The sequence below is a fragment of the Anopheles coustani genome, chromosome 2 (assembly GCF_943734705.1).
Source record: "Anopheles coustani chromosome 2, idAnoCousDA_361_x.2, whole genome shotgun sequence".
In the NCBI taxonomy this organism is placed as follows: domain Eukaryota; kingdom Metazoa; phylum Arthropoda; class Insecta; order Diptera; family Culicidae; genus Anopheles; species Anopheles coustani.
The window spans coordinates 82,204,709-82,223,843 of record NC_071289.1 but is presented as its reverse complement, the minus strand read 5'-3'; the positions used below and the strand labels follow the sequence as shown (position 1 = coordinate 82,223,843).

Below are 19,135 nucleotides of genomic sequence, written 5' to 3'. Positions count from 1 at the left end.
AATTTTCACTCAACGGTAGGGTGAATTTTACACTTTTGATATTGATGTACAACTTCTCCAAGACGAGGCCGACATTCGTCTTCACATTTCACTACTGAAGGAACAACTCCTCGAACGTCTGCTTTTCTATCGATGCAGTATTGCGATTTATGTTGCAACATTTGCCATTACACCACAAGGTGCCACCGCGTACTGTACTTCAATTTTATCCATGTACCGTCGAAATGGAATGTAATCTTAATGCGATAAAGCCGATATGATTCATCACCGTTCATTTTTCAGAGAACATCGCCACCTGTCGTGAAATAATTTTGCTCCTACACGTTATTGTTATCTTAATGAAACTTACTTAAACGAAAGCATGGCTCTTTATTTCTAGTCCTTAAAAAACGACAACTCTGGCTTCACAATTGTGTAATTTTGTAATATTCCGGCGTTTTGTTATTTGTTTTGATTTTTGTATTTCAACAAACGAATCAACACGCACTAGAGTTGTCCATACAGAGCAGAGCGCATGGAGTGATTCTGTTTTGGTGTTTAATCCGCGCTAATAAATATTTTTTTATTGGTTCTGTTTGCTTATTTGGTTTCTTATGCTAATGAAACGTGACGAATATGTTATTAATATCATGAAAAGTCGCGAATTATTCAACTGCAACATCGAAATAAGTGAACAAATCAAGAATCGTGGAACTAGTTCCCATTACGGATTGGATTCATTAACTCCTACCCCGACAAAAGTCAGCTTCTTTCCATCGCTAACCGCAATTCTTGTCATTTCTGATGCATTTGTTTACAAACTACGCGAATCACTTTCCTGCAGGGCAGTACACAACCACCAGCGAAAATTTTTCCTGCCTTCTGATTACTTTCGTATGGTGTCACCTGCGGGGTGTGTGGCGATTTGAAAATGGTGATAATTTAGTAGATTGCAAGTAGTGGCTGTGACCTTATCGAACACTGCATTGCAAAGGGAATGCAATATTTTCGTCTGCGGTAATGTTTAGCGTGTGAATTGTGTGTTGTCTGTGCCGTCGTGATTGTTGTTGGCAAAAAGTGGACAAGGAATCGAAGCGACCGATCTTGATTATCGATTATTCAACTCGTACGGGAAGGCTGGACGGTTCTGCTTTACGTTGTTGTGAGACTGTAGTGTTACCTTGTAGCACAAAGAAGGCTCGAAGGTGCAACACGTCCGTTCCCAAGGATTCGCGTACTCGTGCTGCCCATAATAAGCGAACGACAAACGGAGTGACAATGCCGAGTACACTGCTTTTTGCGAACAGCAATGAAGGCCGCGTCTACGCACTCTCCACATCCGGCTCGGCCTGGCGCGAGTTCCTGTACCTTGGGCTGGAGTTTAAGAAAATCTCCGTCGTGCCCCACTTCATGTGGGCCATCGGGGGCGACCGGCAGGTGTACGTACACGTGCACGGGTTGGATGTACCGATTCGTCTGAAGGAGGAAGCGTACGAGAATGAGCGCTGGCTACCGATCGAAGGCTTCTCCAACCGATTGTTGCCGACCGATCGGTTCCACTTTTCCAACGCCGACGGAACGGTCGATCGAAACATTGACAAAATCCGGCTGCCCTCGATGGCGTGGCAATGGGAGGGCGAATGGCAGCTCGACCTGTCGCTCGACGGGCAACCGCTGGATCACGACGGGTGGACGTACGCCGTCGACTTCCCGGCCACGTATCACCCGCAGAAGAACTGGAAGTCGTGCGTCCGTCGTCGCAAATGGGTCCGCTTTCGACGCTACTGTGCCCTCAACTCGTGGTGTGCCGTCGCGCCGCTGCATAAGGATCCAACGCAGGAACCGTTTATCGACGTGTCCATCGGTGGAGCGAACGTGCCCGGTGCCTCCCCGGGGCTGCTGCTCGTTTGGGCCGTAACGGCGCACGGGCGCGTTATGTTTCGTTCCGGGGTAAGCACTACCGCACCGGAGGGTCTCCGTTGGACCGCCGTCACGACGCCCTCCGGGTGCGAGGTGTCACAAATTTCCGTCGGTGCAACGGGGCTCGTTTGGGCCGTGCTGTACAACGGTCGGGCGATCGTGCGGGCCGGTGTAACGCGCGATGCGCTCACCGGGAACACCTGGTTGGAGGTGAAACCACCGGGAACGAATCTGAAAATCTCCCAAGTGTCCGTCGGCACCAACTCGGTGTGGTGCGTCACGAACGACAATCACGTCTGGTACCGGCGCGGTGTCCACGGCGAGGCGTCGGGTGTCAGCGAAGACGCCGCCATCGGCACGGGTTGGGTCGAGATGGTGGGCAATATTTCGCACATTTCCGTCGCTGCCAACGACCAAGTGTTTGCCGTGGGATCGGAAGATCGGGCCCTATACTTCCGCTCCGGTGTGTCGGCATCGGATTTGACCGGGAAAAAGTGGCGCCTCATCCAGCTCCCGATGCAGCTGAGCCGAACGTCGAGTAACTTCTCTTTCTCCAGTCGCCAAAGTGGCAACAGCTCGCCGACCACCACGAAGCACCGCAGTTTGAACAGTCTCTACAAGGAACGGTTGCAGCAGGAGACGGGTAACGGCAGTGGAGGAGGAGGCGCAGGTGGAACTGGCACTACCGGTGGCATCGAGGAAACGTCCCGCTCGGCCCCGACGGCGAACGTTAAGAACCGACCCGAACTATGGCACAAACCGGAGCTCTCCCCCGACGCAATAGTGACCCATCTGGAAGGTGCCAAGCATCACGTGGGAAGCCTGGTCGAGAGCAAGCTGGCACAGAAGCCGGTCTCGCTGGAAAGTGTGGCCGGTACAAGCGTGCCAGTGAGCAACGAGGTGTACGAAATCTCCGGCAAGCAGTTGAAGAACTCGCGCGCCTGGAGTCCGGTACGGTCAGTCGGATCGGTTGTCGGCACCGAAGCGCACCCGGAAACGGACTCGTGTGTGTTCGAGGGCGAAACGTCGCGTGATTCGGGCGTCTTTGGCGAGTGCGAAGACCATGGAGGCTCGCAGAACTGGACCGATTGCGAGGTCCTTTGGGTGGGCTGTTCCGCCGGCGCCGTCACCGTCGATCCGGCCATGCTTCCGAACTGGTTCCACGATAGCTTCTCGCAGAACGCCTCCGAGGAGCTGAGCCAATCCTGGCGCCTCCGTTTGCTGGACGATCTCAAGAAGCGGCTGCCGGCCAAAGAGATGGAAAGCGGTGCGTACGCACACTATGAGAAGGCAATCGAAATGAGCTCGTGGGTGAAATCGGGCGAGGCACGGTGCGCCAAATCGGGCCATCCGTTCGAGGATTGTCTGATCGAGCTGGAATGGGTGAACAACCAGGGCACGGGACCCGACTCCGGTACGCTTACCGTCCTGAACTCGGACGGTATCACCACGAAGATGCAATTCTCGCTGTCGGAAATCACCTGTATCATGTGCTGCAGTGAACCGGGTTCGCCTCGGGTTGCCATCCATGCCCCTCGGCTGCCGCCCGGGTCTTCCCCACTGAAGCTACAGTTCAGCGGTGACACCGATCTGGAGGATTGGATCTCGCATCTCACCTCGGTTTGCTGTCAGATCAACGAGGTGCAGGGACGTCCTTCGGGGCGCTCGGTTTGGATCACCTCCGGCTTGGGCGACGTGTTCGTGTTCGATCCGATTAATCTCGAGGCGCAGCAGTGGAATGAAGATGCAAAGAGTTATCGACTGCAGCTCGACATGAAGGCAGCCGAAACGCCATACTTAACATCGCTTCACAATGGGTAAGAGAAGGGCATGGTTACTCATGGTGTACTTCGATTGAAGTACAATGAAGTGATTTTTTTTTATTTTAATGTGAGACGAGGTAATATGCACCCTTAAGCGTAAAATATAAATTTCGTTTAGGTACAATGAATGTTTCATGATAAATTTTGTAGATCTAAAATTGATTACCTGTGAACTTCGATTGCAGAACTTAGACAACCATCAGTTAGTTTATTTTTGACTGTGGCACATTGAACATGTTTGTAAAACTCGAGTGTGTTGTCTCAAATGCAAACAAATGGTTTCCGTTTCGACTACCAGCATTTAATTTCGATAATTAAGGCATATATGAAGCCTTAATTGATTATCTGTAAATATATAAATAGTTAAGAATTATACACCTCCTTGTCGCGATGAACCTCATGGATCATTGTTGAAATTTATTTTTTAATCAATTTTCATGGCTATATTTTCCTTCGTTCCGCTTTTCAGCATGATCATCGGTTCGCGGTTGGAAATTACCGGCTTCATCTACGACGACGCCGATCAGGTACGGTTCGATCTGCAAGCGCACCCGACCGTGCGCATGCGGCACAAGATGGAAACCCAACGCAACATCCCATTGCACATTAATCCACGCTTCAACGAAAAGCTCACCGTCTTCAACTCGATGTCCGCGTCCGCCTGGAGCGAGGACGAAATTCGCGACAAGCTGGTATCGTTTGCACCCGGGGCCGAGTTTAAGCTGGAAATCTACAGCGATACCGATGGGTTCCGGGTGCAAGTGAATGGCACGGAGCACCCAAAGTTCCACTACCGCAGCGGACTCGCGCCGGACACGGTGTGCAGTTTGTACAGCAGTGGGCGCGTGAAGATCCTGCACATCGTGTACGACAGCCCGAAGATTGTCATCCCATTGCGCGATGTCTACTGGCGCCAGATCGGGGGCCACATGAAGCGAGTCGTAGCCAGCCGGGCCACGGGCGTGGTCTGGGGTCTGGGGTACGATAATACGGTGTGGGTGTATACGGGTGGCTGGGGTGGTGCCTTCCTGAAGGGCTTGGAGACGAGCAATCAGGGCATCAACGTGATGACCGACACGCAGAACTATTACATCTACGAAAACCAGCGATGGAACCCGTTGTCTGGGTTTTCCTCGACCGGGCTGCCCACCGATCGGCACATGTGGAGCGACGTGACGGGCAAGCACAAGCGCAGCAAGGAGCACGCCAAGCTGCTGTCGATGCACTGGCAGTGGATCAGCGACTGGCTGGTGGACTTTCATAACCCGGGCGGCGTCGATCGGGACGGGTGGCAGTACGCGGTCGATTTTCCCGCCTCGTACCACGCGAAGAAACAGTTTACCGATTACGTACGGCGACGACGCTGGTACCGCAAGTGCCGGCTGACGACTAGCGGACCGTGGCAGGAAGTGGGCAATACGAAGATTGTGGACGTATCGCTGCAACCGGACAGCGACGAACGGGACTGCACGATCACGGTGTGGGCGATTGCGGCGAACGGGGACGTCCTGTACCGTCGAGGCGTGTACCAATCTCAACCAGCAGTAAGTTTTCCATACGTCACCACAAGGCCAATACTGAACGAAACTAATCTCTTCCCTTCTCTATCTCTCTCTATTCAAGGGCACCGGTTGGGAACACGTTCCCTGTGATCAACCACTGACGAGTATTAGTATATACGAGAACAAGGTTTGGGCCGTCGGTAAGAATGGGTCCGCATTCCTGCGGTGTGGCATATCGCTCGAAAACCCACTCGGCAGCAAATGGCAACTGATAGAACCCCCCGGTGGGGTCAGCTTTAAGCAGATCTCGGTGGGCAGGTGTGGCATTTGGGCACTTGACACGGCCGGGCGCCTGTCGGTGCGCAAGGAAATCAACGGTACGTTCCCCGAGGGCAGCCACTGGCAGCTGCTGCAGAACATACTGAACGATCCACCGCACTACGAGGGGAATAGTGGATTCAAAAATGTTTCCGTCGGGGAGCACGTGTTTGCCGTGTCGCAGTCGGGCTATGTTTGCAAGCGTAGCGGAATAACGCCACTCAATCCGGCCGGCACTGGATGGATTCTTGGAATTCAGGTATGAGCGTGACTGAAATGAAGAATTTAAAAATAAAGTAAAAGCACTATTATTCTTTTTAGGCCAACTGGAACTTTGTAAATGTGACCGGATTTTACGATTAAACGAACGTATGCTTCTTCGCCGTGCTTAAAGTGAATCTAGGCTTAAAAAGCAGCCTAAAAGACGCTATTGCTAGCTTAATGAAAATCTTAATGTAAATGGTATTACTCTTATATTAACCCTGTTTCAAACCTACTTACACTAATATATAAATAAAAATGCTACAGCTTAAATGAATAAAAAAAGTTGTGTCTATTGTCATAGAATGTTTTACGGTTCCATTTCACATAGCCTTAAAGCTAAACGAAATTAAATACCGTTGATAGGACACAACTGTTCATGAAATGTACCTAATTTACCCATACCCAATGCTGAATATTAAACTCTTTGATTCTTATTTTACTTTTAAATCCAAAAGAAGGCCGTTGGTAGCTGGAATCCGTAAAAAGGTCACCTGGCAAATTAATCTAATAATCCTTGCGGTATGTTTGATAAAAAATAAAAATAAATTATTGTGATTATGATTATGGTTTAAATGGTTGAAAATTATTTAAATTTCTTTTGCTATTGTTCCTGTTCAAGAATGTTTTTTTCCTAAAACTTATCAATTCGTTAATTTTTGACAGATTCTGGTGGTGTTTAAAACCAAAGATAACAAAACTAGGTGGGCTCTTTCCATTTTCAGAATGATAGTATTTTTATATTACTCATTATTATCATATCTGCTAAAACATTTTTAAGCAATTTGTTTAGATTTTATAAACCTCTGTTACGACTAATAATAGAACTATTTCTGGTTTTACTATTTTTCCCACCCATACGTCATGTCACGGTAGAGAAGAAGCTACCTTCTACATTAACACGTTACTTTGGCCAAAAATATCAAAACGCGTGTTTTCGTTTTGTGCTCATCGACGGAGTTTAAAAGAAGTTGTGTTTTCAGAACAATTTACCACACTTGAGCGTAATTTTCCAACTGCTTCAACTTCCCCGTGAATTATAAATGTCGTCTCCAGATTCGCAATCGGCCAGTAAGCCGGAAAAACCGGAAACGACCACCCCCAAGGTGGTGCTGAACGAGGACCAGCAGGCAATATTCAACCGGATTGCCAAGAATGAAAATAGTGAACTGCGTTTGCTACTGTCGCAGTACAAGTCCAACGTGGACTTTGTGGACGAGAATGGGATGACCCCGCTCCAGCACGCCTCCTACAAGGGCAACAAGGAAGTGGTCCAGCTGCTGCTGGACCAGGGTGCGGATGTGAACTCCGGCAAGCACGAGTACAACTACACGGCGCTGCACTTTGGAGCGCTCTCGGGTAGCGCGGACGTATGCCTGAAGCTACTGCTCGCCGGAGCCGACCTGAAGGCGGTGAATTCCGTCGGCCGGACACCGGCACAGATGGCAGCATTTGTAGCGAACCTCGAGGCGGTCGGCACGATCAACAACTTTGTGCCGCTGAAGGACATCGAGGGCTACACAGTGGCCACGGGCGGGTCCGAGCCAGCTCTCCAGCCTACGCTACTGGGACCGTTCCACAGCTTTATCATGCAGGTCAACATCCACCCGGTCCGGATACTGCTGAACCTGCAAAAGTATGGCCTGATGCCGGCGGACCTGAAGCGGATCCGCTCCGTGCTGAGCGATATGATGGACCGCGAGATGAAACATCGCGGTGGGGTCAACGAAGTGATGGCGTTCAAATATCACTTCCTTGCGTACGTCGTGGGAGAGATCGAGAAGCACCGCGACTACATTAACTCCCGCCGCGACGCCCAGCAGGATGCAAAAACCGACTTCATCGAACTGTTCGCCAAGCGGGTGCTGAAACCGAACAAGGACGGAACGCTGGACTACGTGGAGGCGCTGGTGCGCGAGTGCGTGAGAGAGTTTCCGTACCGCGAGTGTACCATCTTCCGTCAGATGGTGACGCAGCTCGCCAGCAAGGAGAACGTCGCCGCCGCCCTCGATATTGCCCGGGCGGCGATCAACGGGCAGCGCCCGTTCCAGGACACCATCTCGGTGTGCAGCTCGTGCGGGGAGGAAAAACCGGACAAGAAATGCTCCAAATGCCGGGAGGTCCAATACTGCGATCGCCAGTGCCAGCGGTTGCACTGGTTTACGCACAAAAAGTTCTGCGCCCGACCCTCTTCTACCGGTGCCGATGGTCAGTCGCCTGCCGTTGCCAAGGAGATTGATTCGACGGAAATCAGCGATCAGCTGCAAAAGCTCGTCGCCGGCTGAGATGTAGAGTAAATGATGATGAGATAGAATATAATTTTCCTACGTTCTTTAATGTCAAGCTGAATGTTCCCCCATCGGAAATCGGAATGTCTCCCTAGTGGAAAGTCATCTATCGGTGTTCATAGAATCGCAAGTTTATGGTCAGTGTCAATATTGTAAAGTTTGTAATAAGCGGAGTGTTCGGTAAGAAAATCTCGTCGAATAAACAGCTTCTAAAGGATTTGTTGATTTATTTATTTATCTTTTACTTGTAGGTACCAGTTTAGACTGAATCATTTTATAAACGCAGTAACTGTATTTATTGATCTTTTTATTATTATTTTTTCACTTATGCCATTTTCCACCCTGCTTAATTAGTAGATTTGGCAATGTTGACGTTAATTTGAACCAACGGAGCCGCGGCTTGATTAGGTTTCTCCGGCGCACCGGGACTTCTTCGCTGTCCTTCCGGGCGCGGGCCAGATGGCTTATTGGCCGGATGAGCTGGCCTCTTACCTTCACCCTTCGATTCACCGTCCGATTTCGGCACGCGACCATGTTCAGAACCTCCCTTTGGTGTTTGTGGTCGAGGATTTCCTCCCTTGTGTGGCTTGTTGTTATCCGGTTTTCCTTGCTTGTCCTGTTCTTCGCCGTTCTTTGGTGGACCATCCTCACTGTCGTGTTGACCATCTGGCCTTACTGAATTGTCGGCTTGCTGATCTTGCGGTGGTTGGGATTCGGGGCCCTCGCCGTTATTGGAGGGATTCTCTGGAGCTGGTTCGGATTGTTCACCATCCTTTGAGGGTTTCTCAGAAGCTTGATCCGCATCACCATTGGACTGCTGGTCCTTCGATGGTTGAGCATCTGAACCTTCCTCTTCGTTTGAGGGTTTTCCAGGAGTTTGATTTTCAGGTACTTCTTCCGCATCCGGTTGCTGATCCTGCGACGGTTGCGCTTCTGGTCCTTCCTCGTTCTGCGACGGTTCTTCTTCTGGGGCTGGATCTTCTGGCGCATCTTCAACATCAGGGCTTGCTGGTTGCTGATCGCCACTTGCTTCCGGAGCCTCAGGCTGCTGATCACCACTTGCTTCAGGAACGTCACGGTCTCCTGCCGCCGGTTCGAGGTCACTTCCGGAATCAGCCGAAGGGGTTTCTGCTGGGGCTCGGCCTACCGGACTTATTTCCAAAAGCCTTTCATACAGCTTGAGCAGATACGAATCGGACAGTCGTTCCGCATGGTGGAGCTGTCGGAGTTCCTCCTCTGAGAGGCTTTGTTGGGATGGTTTCGCCACCACAAGGGCAACTACACCAACAAGTAGAACTAGTGCAATTTTCACCATTATTATGCTTGCAATCGAGACACTTTAGTTCCGTTGGTCTCTCACGAAGTTCTGATATTGTACCTCTTCTTAGATGAGGCTTTTTATAGTGGATGGACACTATTGATCATGTAAATAATCTGAAGCTGCGGTCATCGTCACTGTTTACCGGTAAATGACCACTTGAACTCATACCGGGGGGGGGGGGAAAATTCAGTGATCAGTGCGTACTAGTGGCCCGTCAACGTGACCCGACAGAAAAATTTACTTAGTGAATTCAACAGAGGTACGTTGTCCTATAGTTTCAATGAATACACAAATTTGAATCCACTAAACTTACAATGTGAACAAACATTTGAAATTGAAAATATCTGCAAATAGGAATCAATCAACAGATTTAGCTTCTTAGTTACAAATACTGCGGGAAAAAAGGAAAATTAAAATATAAATTCGGGAATCTTAAATTTTTCGATCGAAAGATTTTTCTTCGGTTTGTAATATTTAATACTTGTTAATTTTTTTCCGCGTGATCATAATTCTATGTACATTAATAATCTAGTTTAAACACTCTCTATGTTTTCAATATTTTGTCAGTCGAATGATATCTTATACCTTAACTATCATTTTCGATTTTATTTTCCCACAAATCATGTTGAACTTATCTACTACTTGAAACAATGACTTGTACAATCATTGCGTTCCTCCCACGATGTCTGTAAAGATTCAGTAGGTGATAAAAATATTTGTTTAAAAATCGTAGCATTTCAATAAACGTGCGTCTAGGAGAAAGTTTGCTTATTACTCATTTGCTTCGAGTGGTGAAGACAACGTGCGAGCCTTTCCAGTGCTGGAAAATACAAGGGTAAATTGGACACTTCATGCTTGTACGTATCATCATCGTTCGAACGGTTCAACGCGAACGTGAAGGGAAGAGGGATAAACACATAACACAAGGGATAACAATTAAAAAACAAATTAAAAAACAAATTAAAAAAAACAAGAACATCTGATTGAGAGTAATTTGAATGTTACCAGAAAAACAAGCGTTGTTGAAAAGTAAAAATAACGAGAAGTCTAAAGGAAGGATAACAATGGCCCATCATAGGACGATCCAACGTGAAAAAGGCTCAACCGGAAGCAGATTCTGAGGAAAACGTTGAAAGCGAGAACGAACCCGCCAGAGATCCTTCTCCGGGAAGCGACAAACAACCCGATGAAACCCGAGCAAACGAACACCAGCTTCGTAAAGGATCCTATTGGTGAGCCACATCCTACGAATTCCGGATCGAAAATGGAACAAGAGCACGTAGAGCCATCTCAAGGGGGCTCTAATCCAGCTCAATCCAAAGCTCAGCGCAAACCGGAAGCACCACTGGTACAAATCATCGCGACTGCAGCTTCACTAACCCAATTTGATATGGGAGTTGGATTGAAATTGTTTTGGAAACTGGAAAATAACAGTAATTAAATTTGAAACAAAAAGCATGTCATCTTTTTCATTGAGTTAAAAAACCACAACTCCTTAATCTTTCAATTAGTAAGTAACCATTTTTATTACCATCGATCGTTTGCCAGAGTGGGTATTCCCCTATGTACAGTGCTTACGAGTAGATAAACGTTCCGGCTGCATCAAGTAGTAGGCTTCGGATTCCGGGACCTAAACCATCCGCCTACTTCGACGGATGCTAACTACTAAGCAATCGCCTACTACTACCTCGTTAATAATGCCTGTGTCGAAGTTTTATACATTCCCGTTTTTTTTTATTTTGTTGCCCACCCTTTCGTAACCAGCCCAACGTGGCGCACAATAACAAATCACGAACCATGTGCGGCCTATGCCCGCTCCTCGCTAAACTGTGTGCTTCTCAGTTCCGGTCCCGGAAATGTGGACCCAATTGGTGAAGCGGCACAATCCTTCTCTGGCCAACTTTTACCCTACACGCTTCTCTACAGTCAAACAGACGCGGTAGATTCCCTCTTCCTTCAAACAAAGACGAGCGGAAGAAGCAAACGGAATGTGTATTTTCCGGTCGTAACGGATTGGTAACGAATATAACGAACAGATGCCCTCTCTTGTTAATATCTACGAAGGTATCTAAACGGAACAACAACAGCAACAAATTAACGCGTTTTAAGCGTCCTATCGTTTTCGCATCGCCGTGCAGGCGAATGTGGTTGTGGCTTTCCGGTTAGACTTTCTTTCAACACGTTCTGACAGTGACACGCGTCCGACGCTTTACACACCCGCGTGGCATCGAGCAGTGTGTCCAATTAACACATGCACATTAAGCTAACCCTAGATTCACAGAAAAGTGGATTCTCTCCAATATAAATATAGTCCCTATAATATTCCCCTGGCGCGGAATATTGCCAACGTTTCGATCTCTCCAACACGTGTGTCCATTTGAAATCAGTTCCCAAGATCCGTAAGGGTAGGGTTTGTTTTTTTTGTTTTGTGTGTTTGGCTAGAACCCTTGCGTCTAATATTTACAACAAAAAAGAATGAAAAACCTTTCCCTCCGCGCAGCACAGTTTACAGTTCCGTCGAGTATTCCTCGGAGTTGATGGAAAACTTGCGCCAGCAAATGTGGTCACCGTTCGGCGGTGCCGCGTGCCCATTGCTGATGAAAATGTCCCGATTGTAGGATCCATGGTCCTGCTGGTAGGACACCGGTTGGTGCGGTTTGGGTGGGCCGTGTACCGGCACCACCATTCCGACGGTGCCATTCCCTGCCGGGTGGTGGTTCATGTGATAGTGCCTCTGCTGATGGTGGTTCTGGCTGTGGGCTTTGGCAAGCGGGTTGCGCACGATAGCGGTTCCACGCCCGAACGCGTCCGCATCGGTGGGCATGATTTCGATGCGCGAGGAGAAACTGTGGTCGGAAATTTTGCGTGTGCCCGGACCGAGCAGATCCGTCGGTCCGTTGCGATCACCGACCGACGATCGTTTACGTTCGTGGTCGGCCGCGCGGGACGTTTTGCGGGAGTTGGCCGAGATGCGGGGTGTCGACTGATCGTCACCCTCGTCCATGGAGGGTGTCGTGGTGGTAGTGGTAATGGTGGTCGTTGTGTCGGCCCGGGCTGGCGGTGGTGTGTCCATCATGCCATACTGTCCACCCACAACGGTGGTGGTGGTCGTGTTATTTCCGTGCTTGTAGTGCGGATACTTCTCCACGCTCATGTCCTCCTCGATGGCGGAATCGCCAAACACGGAGCCACTGTAATTCGGCGAGTTACTGCCGGCCGTCGAGAGGTTCCGGTTCGAGGACGCCCCGTACTTGTGCGAGTGCGAGTACTGGCCCTTCTTGATTGAGTTCGTGTAGTCCTTGGTACCGCGCCGGCGGAGCGTAAAGTCCCGCTCGCCCGTGTCCTCGCACACCGACTTCCACTGCTTCCAGGCGTGGCGCACGAGCGGATCGGCCGGGCCCCAGTCCTTCGAGGGCTTCGTCGCACCGTGGATCATGCTGCACAGGTTATAGTCAACCTGCTTGCCGATCTCGACGCACGCCAGCAGCACGATCACCGTCAAGCTGAACACGACCGGTAACCACTTCGGGAAGTAGTCGATCAGCAGATCGGTGTCGTAGTATGTGATCGCCCACCAACATAGCAGCGCCATCAGCAGCACCGGGATGAAGCCCCAGATGAACAGCCACGCCTTGAGCACGGGCCGCCCTAGCGAGAACTCCAGGTCGGTGTAGAGATTCTTCGAGCCGTACACCCAAATGATGAGGATGATCTCGAAGATCATGGCGCACACGGCCAGCGAGCCGACGATGCGTGTGTCCAGGATGCGCGGGAAGATGTAGTTCGGGCAGAGCAGGCCGGCGATCGCGACTACCAGCCCCGCCAAGCAGACGGTGTAGTTCGGATGCTTGCGGATGATCCGCGTCGAGGTATAGACGTACACGGCGATCGAGACGAGGGACGACACGAAGATCATCGCGTACGAGAGCGCCGGTATGAGCCGCTGGACCGTCGGGTCCGCCTCCTGCACCGTGATGGCCCGGTCGTAGATGACCGTGAGGGTGCTCAGCTCCGGATAGAATGGGTTCTGCTCGGTGAAGTTGTTGCGGTACTGGAACAGGTAGAACACCACCGAGATCGCCGTGATGAGGATGTTGAAGAATATGTACACGAATGATGTCCTACCCGGGGGAGAAATATTAAAAAAAAAGAACGTTAGAATTTGATAAACCAGGTAGAGAAATTTGAAAGTTCATCGCTTTACTTGTTAATTGATATTTATGAACATCGTACAACGAGTTGATTTCATTTGTCATAAAATAAATCAATGTTGGTTGCAAATATGCTACATATTATGCATTTAAAAATTGAATTCAACAACGTTTAAATTAAATTCCCAAAATTATTGCTTCGAAAGCTAGTTTACTGCCATTTTGTTTGTAAAAATTTCTAGATTTCCATTTCTTACAGTCTTGAAAACTTTTTGTACGTGGTTTTCTTTTCACTAAGTGTACTTAGTATAATCTAAGTGTAGTATATACTAAGTGTACTTAGTATCGGCCCATGAGCGCCGGGGCTCACCACCTCGACGGGGTGGGTTCGAATCCCAACCGAGACCGGACCCTCCCCTGTACGAGAGGACTGACTATCCACGTACAACAGGGAAACAAGTCTCGTAAGCCCTTAACGGGTAGGCATGACCAAGTGGTCGTTACGCCAAAAAGAAGAAGAAGAAGACTTAGTATAAATTTTATTTTAAAAAAACTTTACGCAACACGAACAAAACATGAAAGTGTTGAAAACTTTTTGAAGGAATTTTAAAAAGTAATTGGAAAAAAGCTCTATAAAACTGAAGCATATTTTGACAATTTCAAATGTTTAGGCACTGGCGATGAGTAAAACAGAACGAAAACATCGGTTGTGCAAATACCAAAAGTTGGATATGTTTTCCAACTTTTAGTCCATATAAGTCCATGTAATTGGGTCATTTTACTTATGCTTTACACACAACATTCTTTAACTCTTTAACTCTATTGTTGTAAAATGAACGTAGATCGACTGCTTTTTCATGTCAATGAGATAAAAGATCTTTATTTCGACCGAATTTACTTACTTGATGGCATCACCTTTGTAGAGGAATTTCCCGGTGAGAACCGGCACGGCCCCGAAACCGATGTTGAGCGAGTAGATCACCTGCACCAGTGCGTTAAACCAGACCGTGCTGTCGGCGAACGATTCCGGATGGAAGGGCCAGAGCTCCGGGAGGTACTGCTCGTTGATGGCCTTCGTCACCTCCCAGCCGGTCTCGAAGATGAGCAGCGACAGCGCCACGAACCCGAACAGGTAGATCGAACGGCGATTGATCTTGCCACTGTGTGTGCTGCTCGGAAGAAGAAGAGATGCGATGCGATGACACATAAAGGGGGGAACCGCGGGGGAGGAGACAGGCGAGGGCTACTTACCAGACCATAGAGATGACCCACAGCAGTATCAAGCTGAGCGCCAGCAAGCCAAAGTACAGGGAACTCCTCCACACGGGACGTAGGAATGTTAATCTGCATGGTGAAAGCGGTCCAAGCGGTGGAAAAAAAACAGGTGGAAAGAAGAGAAATGGGCATTAGCAATCGAAGACCTATTGATGTAAAAGTGTGTCACAAGCCGTGTCGTCGTCGTCGTCATCACCGCTGCCTGGGGTGGAACGAGCCACGGACGGCATACTAATTGTGATGCATGGGACAGAGGCGAAAACAGGGGGTTGGTTGTTGGAAAGAACCACACTTACTTCAAACACTCCTGTCCAGTGCTTTGCTGTACGTCATATCCATTCTGAAAACGGGGAGGAGAAAAGCATTAGCCACGAACAAAACGAAGGAAAATGGCGGGGGGTGGGGGGGAGGGGAAGGATCAGAACCACTCACATAGATGGCTTGCGGGTTGATCGTAACCGTTTTGGAGCACTCCCGCAATGGCACAGATTTGAATGCGAGCATTCCGATGTAGAGCAGTGCAATCACGGATTGCATCGATGTCCATATTGCCGCCAGCCACGAAGCAATACGTCCTACTAGACTAGCACCTGCGAAGGGACACGTCGTGAAAAGGAGTTAGATTAATTTAATAAAGAGTAAATAGGATGTAGACTCGAAACGAAACAGCATTTTTAAGGCTAACACTTAAATACCAAATTAGTTAAAAGTGTTTTAAAGTTGAAACTTTGAGTTTACACTGTTTGAAATACATTTTTATGGTTTTCATTGTTTTAGAAATGCATGTGTTTTTAAAACTTTGCCTTTTCTCTAATCAAATTTATTTTATGACAAATTTTTATGCATTTGACTTGACAGCTTTTCTGTGATAAATTTTGTTTTGTAAAGATATTCCCGTTCTGGGTTCCTAATTAAACCTCAGTATCGTTTGGTTTGATGAATTATTGACCTTATGAAAAATTACGAATATTTAACACTAATGTCCACGGTCAACAAACTCTAAGGCTGTTTATGCATGTTGTATGAAAATCGTGTTTAAAATCTTCCCTTCAGTTCTGTTAGCCTATTTAAAAAATGTTTAAAAGTTAATTCATTTTAAAGGTAATATTTCAGTTCATAAAGACGTATTTCTAAAGTACGCTAACAAATTTTCATTTGTAAAACATATAAAAAAAAACAAAATTTTTTGACAAGAAGACAAACATTGAATTTTTGTGCTACATAAATATTGAATGTCTTAAAGATGCATTTTATTCAATGTGAAGGTAACGTATTATTAAAAATTTATTGTTGCACAAATATAGTATTTAAAACAGAATATTGGAACAGAATATTGTAAGGCCAATATTTTTCATGTATTATACTGATTTGGCTTGAAAATGCTTTGAAAATTATTAACTCATAACTTAAATCTCTTTTAATTGGGAATAATGATAACTCGTAAATTGGCAAAGAATATACAAAGATAATTTTCCACCTGTCGTTAGCGGATCAATCAGTACGTCTGGTACAACCACCAACAAACGGAAAACACAAAAACTTACCCTTGAGAAAGGGGGCAGCGCGCCACATGTGCGCCGAGCCCTGGCCGAGAAACTGCCCCAGCGAGATCTCGAGCAGCACCACCGGGAGGCCGACGAGGAGGAGCAGGATAACGTACGGCACGAGGAAGGCCGACCCGTACTGCTGCAGCTCCCGCGGGAACCGGACCACGTTGGCGAAGGTGAGGTTCAGGCAGAGGCACAGTATCACACCGCGGAATATGGATGATCTTGACTGCGAAACGGAGAGACAGAGAGTGTGATAGAGGGAAAGAGTTCAATTAGTTGACAGAACACGAACCCCTGTTTGTATGAACCGTCTGAACGATCGGAAAAGAAGGGTGGGCTGAAGGTATGTCTCAATGTTGCTGAGATTGGCACTGATCTCCAAAGAACGTACATTCTTATGGAAATTTCTCCCCATTTTTATGATAAAAATACGCAAGTTCTAAGTTACCCGTCAAACACGCGCTAAGCGAAATCTATTTCCAAAAGTACTTCCATTTAATTATACTTTGTACCCAATTCGATGCAGTTGCAAACAAACAGTAACAGAAAATGTAGATTAATGTTATTGTGCGCAAGTGAGTGTTGAACGGTAGAAGTGTTCTCTGGTGCGCATCGGGAATGGATGCGGGAAACATTTGCAATCGGTTTTGCTCGAATGGTTGCCCCACGAAGCGTACCGAATATCCTTCGCAAAAAAAGGTGCTTTATTCCGAGCTCAAGATTATCTTTCATCTGACCTTTCGTAGTCCTCAAATTAATGCAGAAAAATATTTATTATAGTGCAGGAATTGGTTTTGATCGGTTTTTCATCCTTCATCGTCCTATTATTACATCCTATAATGTAATATTATTTATCTCTGATAAATTGTGGTGCATTCTGTGTTCTAATTAATCATAAAATTATTTTTAAATGGTAATTTTTATTCGGTTTTGCATTACATTATTTCTCTTTATCTCGTAACCAATAAATTCAGCTCTCCCTCCGCCTGGCCGGGTGGTTTGAATTACGTGTTGGGCGCGGACGAAACGCTCGAAAGATTCGCAATCAACTGGGAAAACAAACCTGTTTTCCGCATTCCCCCCCCCCCCCCCCCCCCCACACAATACACTATCGCACATCATTCTTGGCCTCCCTATTCCTTGAGGGAAACCGCGCTTACCTTCTTGTAAAAACGAAACTGCTCGTCATCTCTGGTGTAGTAGAGATAGTCGAGCAGATACTTAGCGTTCGTGGCGTCCATTTTCTTCATCTTGAAGGCGAACGGTTCGCCCACAGGGGACGGTGTAAACTTCATTCGCACTTTCGCACGACGCTGCCACGGTTTCGGTGTTGTTCTTTCCGTCGATAGTTTTACATCAACACCGAGTGTCGTTAGTGTTGTTAATTATTCGTGTTTTCCTTCTCTTTTTTTGTTGTTGTGTATTTTAAGGTTTGCTTTCGAGCATTGGCACATTTAAAAGATTGACAAACAGCAGCGCGACAAAGTCAATGGACAATTTCCTTCCCCGCCGGTGGGAGGGAGCGAGGCCCGCCCCGAGGTGGTTGAGTTTCTTCTGAATGGGGCCGACGGTTCCGGTTGCACGATTTTATTACGTATGCAAAAGTTTGTTGACACGTTTGGCGGACGGGAGCAAACATTTGGAAGTTGACGCATTGCTGCTAACGGCTTCGCAAAGCGCGCCGTGTTCCGCGAGGCGGAGAGGGGGGCTGGCTTGTTGACAACTGTTGTTTTCTGTTTATTGACTTCGTCACTGATCACCATAAGTTTTTCCGCTGGACGCGCGACACTTTTTTCTTTTCGTTTCGGCTGCTCGTTGGCGATAATCGACCAACAATGTGGGGGAAATAAACAATGTTATAAATAAACATAAACACGGTGCGCGTCCGTTTATGGCCACATAGTTGAGGTGTTTTTCCCTCTTTTTTCGTGTGCGTGTGTGATCACTTTCCCTCTCGGGCTCAACCACGGTCTTGAGCGGGAGTTTTCCTCGAACGAGGTGGGAAAACGAAGGGGGTGACAACAAACGCGTTCACTTTAGCGGTGGATTAACTTTTCCCGTCCCGTTCCTTTCGTCATACCACGTGAATTGTCTTTGACAAAATCCGTTCAGCAGTGCGCGGTGATCCGATGCACCAATTTTTTACCACCTGCACTTGCACTTGTGGTTTGCGATTGCACGGGCGCTTCTCGATCATCGATCGCCGGAAGTCGCCATTGGCCACAGGAACCAAGAAAGAGCTACGTTTTCCTCCGAAGGGAAAAACACTCGCTCGGGGCTTGTTTCCAATTCGCTTCGGCGACAATGCGGCATAATTAACAATTTCTGTGCATAACGAGGCCAGTTCGCTTCTTTACTTTTCTCTTCGAATTGTCGCTCTAGTTTGTAGCTTTTTTTTTCCCCATGGGGTGTAGTGGAAATGTTCCTCCCGGTGGCACTAATCACATTTTCACACACCACTCATAATCGTTCACCTTCCGCCCACTTGACACAAACGAACGCCGAAGGTGCAACAAAAACAGGACCCGACGAAGAGAGAGAGAGAGAGAGAGAGAGAGAGACACCAAAATAAACACCAATCGATTCCACATTCCCGTGACGACCGGCTGAGAGACTGGGGGCGATTTTTCACAGTTTCACAAGACCCTAGATCCATCCTCCTTTCTCGCTGCCCCGCGGTTCGCTCGACGATGCACCCGGATGCACTTTTCTGTGGAAAGTTTTTTCTTCTCTCAACTGGGATTAGC

General features: G+C 47.8%; 4 protein-coding genes across 6 annotated transcripts in view; 2 read left to right on the top strand and 2 right to left on the bottom strand.

The window, feature by feature from the left end:
* The first annotated feature begins 1,209 nt into the window (after positions 1-1,209).
* Positions 1,210-6,066, top strand: LOC131262321 (tectonin beta-propeller repeat-containing protein). The gene is made up of 4 exons (XM_058264298.1): positions 1,210-3,716; positions 4,192-5,266; positions 5,346-5,801; positions 5,864-6,066. Exons 1-4 carry the CDS (start codon positions 1,258-1,260, stop codon positions 5,903-5,905), a joined length of 4,032 nt encoding a protein of 1,343 aa, XP_058120281.1. The 5' UTR covers positions 1,210-1,257; the 3' UTR covers positions 5,906-6,066.
* A 660-nt stretch (positions 6,067-6,726) lies between these two features.
* LOC131262806 (ankyrin repeat and MYND domain-containing protein 2) lies at positions 6,727-8,308 on the top strand. Its single transcript, XM_058264882.1, has one exon. It carries the CDS (start codon positions 6,847-6,849, stop codon positions 8,086-8,088), a length of 1,242 nt encoding a protein of 413 aa, XP_058120865.1. The 5' UTR covers positions 6,727-6,846; the 3' UTR covers positions 8,089-8,308.
* A 129-nt stretch (positions 8,309-8,437) lies between these two features.
* LOC131265175 (basic salivary proline-rich protein 1-like) lies at positions 8,438-9,406 on the bottom strand. Its single transcript, XM_058267437.1, has one exon. The coding sequence runs from the start codon at positions 9,404-9,406 to the stop codon at positions 8,438-8,440; it is 969 nt and encodes a 322-aa protein (XP_058123420.1).
* Positions 9,407-10,913: 1,507 nt separating this feature from the next.
* The window catches only part of LOC131263113 (sodium-dependent nutrient amino acid transporter 1), a 59,577-nt gene continuing 51,355 nt past the window's right edge, over positions 10,914-19,135 (bottom strand). For all 3 annotated transcript variants that reach the window (XM_058265267.1, XM_058265269.1, XM_058265268.1), the window contains 6 exons: positions 16,383-16,614; positions 15,271-15,428; positions 15,135-15,178; positions 14,815-14,907; positions 14,466-14,732; positions 10,914-13,533 (listed from right to left, as the gene is read on the bottom strand). In XM_058265267.1, coding sequence (XP_058121250.1) covers positions 11,919-13,533; positions 14,466-14,732; positions 14,815-14,907; positions 15,135-15,178; positions 15,271-15,428; positions 16,383-16,614 — 2,409 coding nt within the window. In that variant the 3' untranslated portion in view covers positions 10,914-11,918. The remainder of the gene's footprint in view (positions 13,534-14,465; positions 14,733-14,814; positions 14,908-15,134; positions 15,179-15,270; positions 15,429-16,382; positions 16,615-19,135) is intronic.

What these genes read in the sequence shown, in the direction of transcription:
- LOC131262321 (XM_058264298.1), top strand. Translation starts at nt 1,258, where the DNA reads ATGCCGAGTACACTGCTTTTTGCGAACAGCAATGAAGGCCGCGTCTAC. An exon ending in TTAACATCGCTTCACAATGG is followed by an intron (nt 3,717 to 4,191) that starts GTAAGAGAAGGG and finishes TCCGCTTTTCAG; the next exon opens with CATGATCATCGGTTCGCGGT. An exon ending in TGTACCAATCTCAACCAGCA is followed by an intron (nt 5,267 to 5,345) that starts GTAAGTTTTCCA and finishes TCTCTATTCAAG; the next exon opens with GGCACCGGTTGGGAACACGT.
- LOC131262806 (XM_058264882.1), top strand. Translation starts at nt 6,847, where the DNA reads ATGTCGTCTCCAGATTCGCAATCGGCCAGTAAGCCGGAAAAACCGGAA.
- LOC131265175 (XM_058267437.1), bottom strand. Translation starts at nt 9,406, where the DNA reads ATGGTGAAAATTGCACTAGTTCTACTTGTTGGTGTAGTTGCCCTTGTG.